At 35.6% G+C, this 12,572-nt stretch overlaps 1 protein-coding gene across 16 annotated transcripts in view; it reads right to left on the minus strand.

Moving 5' to 3' along the window:
• Positions 1–12,572, minus strand: part of KHDRBS2 (KH RNA binding domain containing, signal transduction associated 2) — a 333,019-nt gene that overhangs the window by 26,849 nt on the left and 293,598 nt on the right. For 5 of the 16 annotated variants that reach the window (XR_010997049.1, XR_010997044.1, XR_010997048.1 and 2 more), the window contains exons 9-11: positions 5,097–5,270; positions 3,729–3,857; positions 3,105–3,156 (exon numbers count right to left, since the gene is read on the minus strand). Coding sequence is in view for 6 of the 16 variants with exons in the window: in XM_068183724.1 (XP_068039825.1) it covers positions 5,173–5,270 (98 nt within the window). In the remaining 10 variants the exon portion in view is untranslated. Of the gene's footprint in view, positions 1–1,845; positions 1,889–3,104; positions 3,157–3,728; positions 3,858–4,192; positions 5,271–12,572 lie in introns of those variants that run through there. The other 11 variants (XM_068183724.1, XM_068183726.1, XM_068183719.1 and 8 more) reach the window with 6 other exon arrangements.

The raw sequence follows: 12,572 nt of genomic DNA on the forward strand, positions 1-12,572 counted from the left end.
AATGTTTAGCTAATTTGATGTTTCTCCTTTACCTCCATTTATAACTTTGTAGCTGCAATATTTGACTCTTGCAAGACTCTGGACTTCTTAGAAAGTCAAACATGAAGGAAATACATCACTATTGTAGACAAAATTGGTTTTTATTTGAACACAATACATTGGTTATTTGTTCTTGATTTTAACCTTCAGATAATAACCCTGGATGATATTTCATGAGGACTACCATAAATCCATATTATCATGATAAAATAATAAGCCTTTCAATGGATGCACTCATATATGTTAATTAACCTGTTCCTAATGGCAACTTGGTTGCTTTACTCAGTTCCTGATATGCAGCTCAGTACCTCAGTCCTGGCTGTGGTTTGGCAGCTCCCTGGCAATACAGACACAGGCCCTTCCATCCTGCCATGCTCACTCACAAGCTCTGCACACCCATTTCCTCAGAACTTCCACAGACACAGTGATGCGTTCCTCAGCCCTCACTCCCCATCACTAACAGCAGTGTTAGGCAGTTTGGAAGTCAGCACATGTCTGAATAAAATGGAGCAATTGTGGCTGGACTATGGAAGGGGTGTGGAGTAAGGGGATAGAGATCACTTGGCTTTATGACTGTAGCTCCGTCACTCTGAATGGAGGTTGAGGACCTCATTAAGCTACAAAAACATTGCCAATATCCTCTGTGGTGAGGTCAGATATATTGCGCTTCCTGAGGTTCTTCATTTATTCATATGAACATTTAAGATCTTTGTTAAAACACTGTAAAATAAGTCGAATAGGAAAGAGTTACATGGTGCTACTTTATTTTCTAATAAAAGTTGCTGCTCTAGAAATACCTAATTTTTTCAGTTAGAATGGCTTTTGAATACATGCAAAAAGGCTGCTAAACAAAATAGAATTTGCTAATTTAACTACTAAAAAAGTGCAAAAAACCTATATATCACCACTTTCTTCTAAAGATCAAAGTTTTATATATGAGGTCAACAAAGACAAACAAAAGAATCTTAGAAATACTGGAACAAAAATTTTGCATTTTTAACTTATCTTTCCAAGTGTTTTTCACTTATTTATTTTGGTATTTTATATTGCTTTCTTCTTTGTATTAAAAACAAAACTAATTGGTAAGTGAAAAACTAATTTAAAAAACTAATTTATTAAGCCAAATAAAATGGTTGGTTGGTGACAAGTGTCTTGGAGTGATCTGTAGCATGAGTAAAATTACATGTTTTCTAGTGGTGTACATAAGTTTTCAGGACCTCAGAACTGTGGCTGACCTGATGGTGGATGCGTGGAATGTCACAGCTTTTCATGGAAGACCTGAAGACAGCTGTTAATTAGAATAATCTGACTCTCTTGTTACTTTTTCAAAAATTAATAAAGTGGATTATGTTTCTTCTAAGACATAGCTGATAAGCTGCAAGGCTTCTTCAGAAACAGTGGTGAAATATGCTTTTAGTTAGCACTGAACAGCACATGCAGTCTTGGGTAATTTTTCATACTATTTTCCTGAAAATCAATAGAAAAAATGTTTGCATAAACATTTACTTGCTTGTACTGACTTAACCTACTTTTTCAAAATAATTCTTATGAAAGAATATTTCACAATGCATCATTTTACTGACATTTTCTGCCATTTTTAAAATTTAGACAAGTAATGGCTGCAAAGTAGACTTGGAGACAGGAATATTAAAGGACACTGCTCAGCTATAAAGCTATATTTATTGAAGTCCATCCTCAAGGAGTTCACAGTAGTTACCCTCACATAAAAATGTGATGCACAAGTGAGAAATTAATTTTATCTACTATGCCCTGGATCTCACTTACATCAGGTATGACCTGCTCACAGCTTTGTATTATTAATCATTTCAGCAAGGCATAGGAGAATTTCCTGTAATAGTGATATAGTATAATTTAGAATACATAATAATCTATAATCACAGTTATACCAGCATGAAACTATTTATAGCAATGGAAAGTATTTTTCTTTCCTGTAGAGATACATACTGACCAAAGCAAATTACTGTAACTACATGCAAGGTGGGTAGATGGAAGATTTTCCTACAGACGTACACTCACAATGATGTGACTGTAATATGCAGACAAACCTTAATGCTATACTATATCACTTTGGTCTGTAGGGTGGTTGTAGCACATCAATAAAACAAATTTATAAAGATCTTGAGGCAACTCTTTGGAAAGGAAAATTAAACCCTTTATATGTTGTTATACAATACAACTTGTGGTTTGTAAGTAACTGTTGAATATCACCAAACCTGGAAAATGTTACATCATCCAGACCACAGTCACGGGAAAAGATGACAGAGTAATAAATGTGTCTAGGACTGTGTATTTTTGTAATCTTATCTAGTTAAGAATGATGACAAGGGTTTGTACTTTTTCATATTGTGATTAGGTTCACATTTCTGAGTCCATGGACAAAGTTGTTACTGAGCTGGATTTTTTTTTTGTTTCCATCAATGACATTTGTCTTCAGTCAAAAATCTCACATATAACCTGAAGTCTTATTTAAGAAGGTCATCCAAAATACACCTTTATTTTTAAATGTATTTAACAGAGAAATATAAGTAATGCCTCTATCCATGCCATTGCATATTAATACCTAAATGTCCCTGCCATTCTAAAGAATAAAAAAGAAAAACCTACCAAGCATAAGAATAAATAAAAAACTTCCTGTCTCTATACAGATACAATTTTCATAGGAAGAAATGTTAAATATTTTCAGAAGCAAAGACAATCTAGCATTGCATTTTTCTTTGCTATGTGACTACCCAAAATGTAGGCATGCTTTTAATAAACAGAAGCTCCTGTTTTTAGTAAGAGCAGTTATAAAGTACACCATCTTAATATTTACCATTAAAAGGCTAGATGACAAGACTTTTTTTATTGAAATGAAGAGTATCATAACACATGTAAATGTTTTGATTGCCATTACACCATAATCACTATGCTGATACACAGAGAAACATTGCTGGAAAGACATTTATTTTAAAACTGTAGCTGAATACGTTTTTGTGCGTTAGTAAAAACAAATGCAGAGATAAAACAGGAAATAGGAAAACCCTCTGAGATGCAGCAGAGCTTACCTGACCACTTCCCAGCAGATCTGCTGCTTAGCTGTCCAGTGCCTGTGAGTCCCTGAAATAGTGAGACAGAATAAACTCAATGTAACCATTATGTAGCCTACTCAATTTACTTTAACACTTCAAAGGACAAAACATACTCATCATAAACTATTCAAAAAGTTAGCATGCAACTCCAGCTGCAAGAGATTTTGTTCACAAACTGAACAGCAATCGGCCTGTACTTTAGTCGCATCAAAAAAGTAAACCAATCACATTGACAAAAAGCCACTGTAAACAAAAAGACTGTACTGAAAGGATTAACAGTTTTGGCATCCCTACCATCAAGTCTTCTGTTTTCTTTTTTTTTTTTTTTTTTTTCATCAAAATTTAGGTTATATATTTGTTGTTAGCAAGAGTTGCATTACTATTATTGTTAATTTTAGTTCTGTTTATTACCTTGAGGGTTATATATTGTAGAAGAATTTTGTTGTCACTAGTTAATGTTAATTAGTTGTTTTAATAGCCTATATACCTATTTGTTATCTTTTGGTAGGTTTACTTTTTTAACTATCAGTAACTTAATAACTGAGAATATTTTACATTACTGTTGCATACTCAAAATTACAGAGTTACTATTAGTGTTACCTGTTTAACGTTTAGTCATCCTTTGAGTCCTGCGACATATTTCCTTAATAATCATCAGCCATCAAGTCTGATAGTCTCAAAAGAAATATCAGCCCTCTAAACTGCCTTCAAGGGCGGTGATATTTAGCACTGAAAATTACAAATAAAGTTTTTGAAGTTGAGTACCAACAGCTGGGCAGTGACACTGATGATTTGTTTATCAAGACAAATTGTTATATACTACGAAAAATGCAGTCAACGCACTCTTCTGAGTGAAAACAAATAGGTGAATCTATGCAATGCTTACATGTCGAATGGGATATTTAATGTGCGGGGAAACTCAAAGGTTGAAGAACTAGCATTTAGACAGTCTAACAGTGGTAAGTGGTAATCTTACCTCTTTAAACTCCATTACATTCTCACGAGAGACATGCTAATACAAACAAGTCAATCAGAGTTTGTGTTTAGCAAGATCAAGCTTAAAGGATAGTTTAAAATCCATTTATTGTTCTAAAGCAGTTTTTTCCATTAACATGTTATACATTAGTGGATACTAACCATGATTCATGTAACAGTTTAGTTTGTTAACTTTTATATTATTTAACAACCAGAAGTTATTAATACAACTTTTAAAGTCTTACACAAAAAATCTTAAAACAGGCTTGGGTTCATTTTTGTAATTTTTATATAAAAACATTTTAGGCATCTCTTGAAAAAGAAATAAAGCAGGCATTTAAAGCTAGAAAACAAGTAATTCCAAATTTAGTTTGTTACAAAAGGTTTCAGCTTTATTGACAAATTATGGCAAACATATTTGACAAAATTATGGTTTCCTATTTAGAGAAGCTTACACATGGAACTTTAAGTGATTTTTTTTAACAAATACAGGTTAAAACACTGAACAACTTCAGTTAGCTACATACATACAGTAGCTGCTTGTTTTCAACCCCATTAAAACAGCATTTAAAATTAAATTTACAAACTTAATATCGAGCATCTTAATCTAAACTAACATATATTAAAAAAGACAGGTTAAAACATCTTATCTACAGCTTGATTATTGTCTGGCTCGGAAAAAAAAAATCATATTACAGTCTTTCAGCAACCCTAAACAGAAACTCAGCCTTAACTAGTATGTAGAGAGACTCAAGAGCTGTAACAGTGTCATGCTTTTTAGTTACACACAGCAATGAATACAACCAACAGAACATCATCTTTAAATAGTTTATAGACAATGCTTGCCAAAGGTTTTTTCTCTCTGTTTTTTTTGTGTCCGTGTTATAAAATAATACTAATGCCAATGTCACGCCAATGTTATAGGAAATACAAGTAGTACATAGGATAATAATGAGCAGTAATTCCTAGGATAGAAAAGAAATGGACTATTACTTGTCATGTTGCTGTTTATGTGGAGACCACAGGCTATTAATTGTCTTTGAGATGAGGTCACAGATGAGGAGGACCTTCAATATCTACCATAGGGGTGTTCCCTGTATCCCCCTCTGGCTGACCTTGGAGGTGGTGCCTTTAGGCTGGAACGGGTCGTGGCCCATTCTTCTTGTGCTAAAAACAGAAGAGAAAAACAAGTTTTGTAAATATCTAAAATTGAAAGAACAAAGAAATGCCACTGCTAAAGGCTGTCAAAATTCTTGAGGGTTCTGGCTGGAAGCTTTAGAAAAATGAAATGAGGATGGTGTTATCATCCACTTCTTTATCCTCCCACAAAAAAAAACTTACAGAAAACCAACCCACTTCTCTACACAGGAAACCTGTCTATCTTAGGAAGAAAAAAAAGCCTTACTCCTTCACTTTCAGCAGAGAATGAATAACTACTGTGTTGGCGGTACAGTCAGCTCTGGAAAAATCACTGCATTAGTCTGCCAGTTCAGAATTTATTTGATATTTTGAGTTTCTAGTATTTAAGTTAAAGCAGAGATTTGAACAGCATTTAATGCAGTTGGTATGGTAACAAGATGAGGAGTTGAATCATGAAAAGATAAGAAAGATATGTTTGACTTTTAGCTTCCATTTGAGACCAAAAGAAAATAATGGAAGAAAAATGTGTAGAAGTGAAGCTACCACATAAAGCAAGAGGAGATTTTACTTTGCGGTATCTTTAGAACACTTTTTCATATTTAACAAATCAAATACGGTCAGGAAGAATAAGCTAAAAACTGTAAGTCTAGTTCAGTTTTTACAATGCTTCTACAAATCATCTTCTTTCCTGACATGATATTTCTGGAATTTAACCCTCCCAAAGGCACAATTAGTAAATCCCTACAGTTCTGGTCCAGCAGTTGAATCCAAAACTTGAATTATCTCCTAAATCAGCCAGTGGGTCATCAAATGATTTCTGGTTTTGTCTTCCACTGACTTCAACTGATCACACTTCAAGTGATTAGAATTGGAAATGCACAAGCTGCAGTGTATCATATCATGCCAGAGTGCAGCATTGCTGGTATTTTGTTTTTGCTAATGACTGCTGAACATTTTGGCCACTAAGAACATAAATATCTGTCACAAGGCAAAAAAACCTAAATGGTTAAATCAGGTATCAAATATTCCTTTTGCAAAAATATGTGAGAAATGAAAATATTAAACATAAATGAATATATAAAACATAAAAACACTGTTAAAATTCTGAAAGCTATTTCTTCTCTGCAAGATGTCTTCTCTGCAACTACTCTTCATTATCTCATTGCCTTGAGGTATGAGGGGAATGGCAGCTGTAGAGCTAAAGTGAGTTCAGGCTAGCATGTAGAGAGTGGGCATCACTGGAAAAGTCTGGTAGCAGTTGATCTTGCTATGAAACAAGAAACACTCCTACTGTGATTTTTTGGTGCACTCCATTTATTTTCTTTCTCTTTGAGCTCTTCAGGATGCTCTATTTTTGAAAATCAGGGGTTTTATGGTCACATGAAACCAAAGTTTGCTGTGGAAAGCTACTGCCTAGAGGGTTGAAGAAGAGGCAGCTAATATGATATGGTTCTAAATCCTCAGATCTCTCCTTCCTACAGGGAATAAGTTTCTGCATAGTGAATTTAAAAATCCTGCCTCTGCAGTATATATCACTACACCCTTTAAAAATGGCATTTTGCTGTAAATTTTTTCCAGCTTCAGTTACCCTTTGCTGAAGTGTTACTACATCTGCAGAGAGGCCTTGGGGACAACAAAGACTTATATGAAATAGCTTCATTTAAATAAATGAAAATGACTGAAGTAGTAAAAATATTCAGTAAATGTACAACACAAAGATAAGCCAATTTCTTGTTCCTTTTTAGTCCCTCAACATTGTCCAGATTGAAGCATCTTCGTATAAGGTGAAATATACAGTCTTTTTGGTAGTACTCATGCAGTAAAAAATGACTTTCTATTACCAACTGGAAGAAATGGCTTTTCCTTGACTGTTCCTAAAGCAAATTGCTCCTGTGACTATACCAGCTTCTGGTATGGGACAAAAAATGAATCATAATTTGTGATACAAGCCTCTTACGTTCTTTTTTCAGTAACATGGTGGACCTATTGCCTTGATTTCAAGCTTTAACACCATCATTGAAACATAAAGTGATAGTTGAGAGTTAACAGTTCCTGTTGATATTGCATGATAGATCCCACTATATTAACAAGTAAATCCATAGCCAAAACAGATGTGGAAGTTCTGGGACTACAGCCTTTGACTGGGAAAACTCTGGTGTCTACCACACATACAGCCGTAAAGGATTATATATTTATTGTGGAGAAAGCAAGATGATAGGGAGCAGCACTATCAAGAGGCTCTGAACCACACTGTGCCAGTACATTACTAGATGCAGCCACACCAAGAGAGAAATCAGATTGCTAGTGGTTTTCTCCTAGAGAGGTTTTTAATGAACAACAATATACCTGCATGCTAGTCATTACAGGTTAGTTGACATGAAAGCTGCTCTTTTATGTCTTCCTTCCAGAACTCCGAGGTAACCTTTTTCTTTCAGCATCAAGTGAAGAAAGGGAGCTCCTCAGAATGGAAATCTCTGTCTTTGGGAAAAATCTTAAAAGGTTAGAGTCCTATAGACTACCTCAGCAGTCACACAGAGATTTAGGCAGCTCCTTGGGTAGTGGAAGGGTCGAAAGTTTGATTTCCAGGCTGAATTTCACTGTGAGAACAGGAGAACAGTGAGTGAGCCTGGTCTTTGTCTGAAAGACTTCCAAAAGGGGAAGGAAAAAGAGCCTGGACATCCTTCATCTTAAGAAAGTGACATGTATTTCATCTTAAGGAAGTGACATGTTAATGAAATTGAAACTGAGAGGCATTTCAGGTGAAGAGCAGGCAATAGATGTAGTTTTGGAGAGAGAAAGGTAATTGGGAGAGCTGCAACAGACTACCCAAGAGCTGAAGAAAGGTGCAGGGTGGTTGATGTGCTCTAACGCTGATTCCTTTTCCTTTTTTCTCATTCCTGGGAAGAAAAACCCTGTGAAGTCTGACCTTCCTCTTCCCTCAGTGACATCCAGACTTCCATCCAGTCTTTCTGCTCTAGCAGACCACACTCATTCTCTGTCCTTTTCACTTTTGACAGTCTCCAGGGCTATCAGGTGTCAAAGACTATGGTTAAAAAGAAAGCCACACAAGTGGCTTAATAACTGAGGACAGAGGGTTCGGCTTTTCCAGAAATTTGTTGTTACTGGCAACTTTGCCATTCTTATTTAAGGAGAAATATTTTATGTTTTGCTTTCAGAAACTAAAAGTGTAAGTTATTGCAGCATGATGGAAACTTAAGAGAGTTTATAGGTGAGAAATCTGAGAGTGCTTGGGCTGAAGGATTGCTTTGGGTGTGATAGTGTCATAGCTACTTTTCTAAGAAGTGTGAAAACGTGGGCCCAGCCCTTTTAATTACACTGCATATGTCTTCCAAACTCCTGTATAATCCTGTGAATTGGTATTTGAAGCTCACCTTCTGGATATAAAATTCTTATTATCACAATCAGCACCCATGGTTTATGCCTGATTGAATTTGCATGTTAGTGTTTTTGCACTGCTTTTTAAGGTTCATATGGACTCTTATTTACTTTACTGTGTTCACTGAGGTATAGAAATGATCCTGGTATTTATTACAGACATAACTGATACATTACTTGAGGCTATCTTTAAAGATTATTTTTGATCAACTGCTAGGAGACTCCATAGCTCTAATCTGTTTAAATACAGAATTTCCATTTGTTCTTTATTTTTTTTTCTTACTGGAGAGTCAGAATGTAAAAAGATAATTTAATTTTTAATGTGACAAATTTCTTTGAATATGGAATCAAAACAGTAACATTTATAGCACAGAGATGGCTACATATGAAGCTGTTTATTTCTTACTATTTTCTTACTCACATTATTGAAAGCATAGAAAAATTCAGTGGTCTATCCATGTGGTGGTTATCATCACATGCTAAATGTATTTAAGTAAAGATTTGAGAAAATCACATATTTTTAACTCTTCATTTAGCATTCTGCAACCTTATAATGGACTTTTCCAGAACTGAATAAAAGTCTTTCAAATATGCAAAGAGGGAAAAAATGCAATATTTAAAGGGCAGATCACAATAATGGATGAGTTAAAAATAAAAATATATATTAATGGCATACGATTATATAGGAATATATTCTTTCCTAATTATTTTTTATTTATAGTCATTGCTTAGTCCTGCTACTAATCAAGACCCGATCACTTTTTCTTTCCAGTAATTTATTTAACATCTGAATTCTGCCCACAATTACTGGGCACAGTTTTATGAATTTCTGGTCAATTATTTTGGAAAGGTGGCCAGGAAAAGATTAGAAAGAGCTATTCTGATTAGATAGTTAAGATGTATATAACAAGTAGTAAGTAGTGTAACAGTTCGATTTGATTTTTCATTTACCTTTTGGTGTTTTAGAAACAGATTTTGATTCAGAATGAAACAGTTTTCTGTGAGAAAAAAAAATCTCTTTCACTGCATACGTGTGGAAAGATCACACTGCACAGGAATTTGGATTATTAGCTCTACTCCTTGTTTTCTCAGTGACCTCAGACAATTGTTCAATATTTCGTAGTATGGCTTCCTCACTGGTAGAATGAGACAGGAATACCTCTCTCCCTGGGGTGTTCTGAGATGTAATTAATTGCCGGAGCAGTAAGAGAAAAGTGATACAGATGTGCTGAGCAGAAGACCCAACAGAAACCAGACACAGCTTTAAAACGAGAACCCTTAGAATGCCTTTCTTTAGACAATTCGATTTGTGCTGTAGTTCTAGTAAGCCTCCATAGAAAGATGGATGGAGACAAAACACTACAAAATGGTTGGAAAATTTGTCCTACACAAGCTAATGACTGAAGCTCAACTAACTTTGACAAATGCAGTATTTCAGCCCAAAAATTCACACAGAAAAAGTAGTTGCACTTTTCTTGTGTCATAATTGGACAAGTATATATTATTTTAGACAAAAATGCAAGAACAGATTTTGGTTTTTGGTTCGTTTATTTTCTTTTTTAAGAAGAATGTACTTTTTTCACTCTTTCTGGTCTCTTTTTGCTTATGCACAAAGCTTGCAAATACACAGGATTTTCTGACTTGACATCTATGCATTTTATTATTTTGTGAGAAGTGACTCTTTGGAATCACAAATGGTGCCTTTCTTATTTAAAATTTGGAGTTTTGAGAAGACAAGAAATGTTTTCAAAACACGGGCTCAAATCAATTGAGCTAGCTTATACCATTCTAAGTACCCTTTATTTTACTAGACCTGCAGTGTGAAATATATACAGCTTAAAAATGAGAAATGAATGGAAAACCTTGTGGTTTAATAGTCTACTTGCTGAACATGGCTGTAGCTCTTCAAAAACCCCACTACTGCCCCTATACTTGATAGTACCTTCTCTTCAGGAGGGCTAACAATTTAAACTATGTGGCTGCACCAAATCTGCTTAAGGATTGAGAGCTTCCCTGGCTTAAACTGGTAGTGGAGGATGACAGAAATCCTCCAGCTGGCAGCACTGGAGTAGGAAGTGCTTGTGCAGTCCCCTCTGCCAGCCCTCCCTGCAGGTTCAGTAATGACAGAGAGAGTTGCAGTAATGACCACTGGAGAAAATTATTTCGTAGAAGGCTTCAGCCACTTCTGTAGTTAGCACCTGCCACAGACAGGGAAGGAGCAGCATCAGAGCACACTGACAACTAGTTTGGGAAACTGCAATGTCAGGAAGAATAAGCCTTACCAATGTTGTTGTGAGGTGAGTGTGAATGTTAGAGTGTAGAAGGAGTTTTATTTTTCAATTATTTTCAGTAAAAATTAATTTTCTATTACTTTATGGTCATGCAACCTGAAACATGCAGTGATATACCGCATCTGGAATTAAATCGATGCACATCAATATTACAGGACTTTTGTCTTAGATTCTCCAACTCTACAGTTCCAGTGGTGCAAGACAGTGAAATTAACATTTGAAATATTACATAGGAAAGTTTTGCATGATTTACTTATTCTTATTCTGTCATAGAAAATGATTTATAATTCAGAAATAATAGAGGAAGCACAATAAGTTGCTATAAATTAAAACCAGTTTTGTGCTACATGCAGGTTTTTTTTCATTTTCATAGCATAACTGGACTACAAAGGTTTTAGGATACAGACAGTTAAAAGAATGTGATGAGTTTAAATATTGGACTTTCTAAAGAATTATAGTCTAATTAAAACACTGATTTGACAAAACAGCAATAACTCTAGTATCATCCCCACATTAGTCATCATAGCTGAATTCAAAATTTGCTCCTTTCCCTGCAAACTTTCAAAATCATGCTTTTATGAAAATCATAAATCTCCTCTGAGGGAATGAATGCCACTTAAGATACAGCTAAGGTGATTCCTCCAGTAAAAGAATTGTTAAAATTTTGCAGAAAATCAAGAAAATGCTTTTTTCAGTTCATTCTGTCCCACAGTAGGAGTGCTGCTATCAGTAAATATAGGAATGATTGAAATAGAAGATTAAAGGAGGGCAATTTATTTGGTGTATCTTCTGTCCATATGCAGTAGAAATCTTCAATGCCTCCTGTTTCCAGTGGAATAAAAAAATTGAGTGCTGTACAGGAAGACTCAGAAGCACTTCTGAGTTCCCAGGGCTGGGAACTGAGCATCTTCTTCATGCTCGGCAAGAGACCAGATGACTCAATCAGCCCAAAATGAAGATGGTCATGCAGGAGCACATCACACTTCTCAAAACCATGGCACATGTAGCAAGGCTGTTAGCAGGGACAGTTTGGGGGGCATCAAGACGCAGGTGCTGTATCAATATTAGCACACGGTGCTAATATCAATCAGCATCAGTTCATATCAATAGATATGAACTGCAGAGGAAAACAGCTGGCACTGAGGACCTGATACACAGCTCACAATATAGCTTCTACAGGTATTTTTCATTTCAGACTGGTTTGAGTCTCTGGAAGTGAAATCTCACAAACAGTTGGGATTGCATCTTTTGCTTTAGTTTCAAACTAAAATGTATGTACTTCGAACCCACTCAGTGATGTGGAAAGAAGACCCATAAATACAGACAATTGGTAAATCTGCTTCTAAAGAACACTCCTGCTCCTGTGCTAGTGTAGAAGCACCCAGCATGTGCTAAACAGCCAGCCAGGTGCTCTGTCAAGACACCACAAAACCCCCACCACAATGGTACAATCTGTGCCTTATTGCCTCTGAGATGCCTAATTAATAATAAGGTGGATTAGAAAGTGGTTGGAAAGTTACATCCAGAGGGCAGCGGTCAATGGCTCAGAGTCCTGATGGACATGAGTGACAAGTGGTGTCCCTCAGGAGTCCATTCTGGGACCAGTGTTATCTAACACCTTCATTAATGACAGAGGCAAAGG

The sequence above is a fragment of the Anomalospiza imberbis genome, chromosome 3 (assembly GCF_031753505.1).
Source record: "Anomalospiza imberbis isolate Cuckoo-Finch-1a 21T00152 chromosome 3, ASM3175350v1, whole genome shotgun sequence".
Classification (NCBI taxonomy): Eukaryota; Metazoa; Chordata; class Aves; order Passeriformes; family Viduidae; genus Anomalospiza; species Anomalospiza imberbis.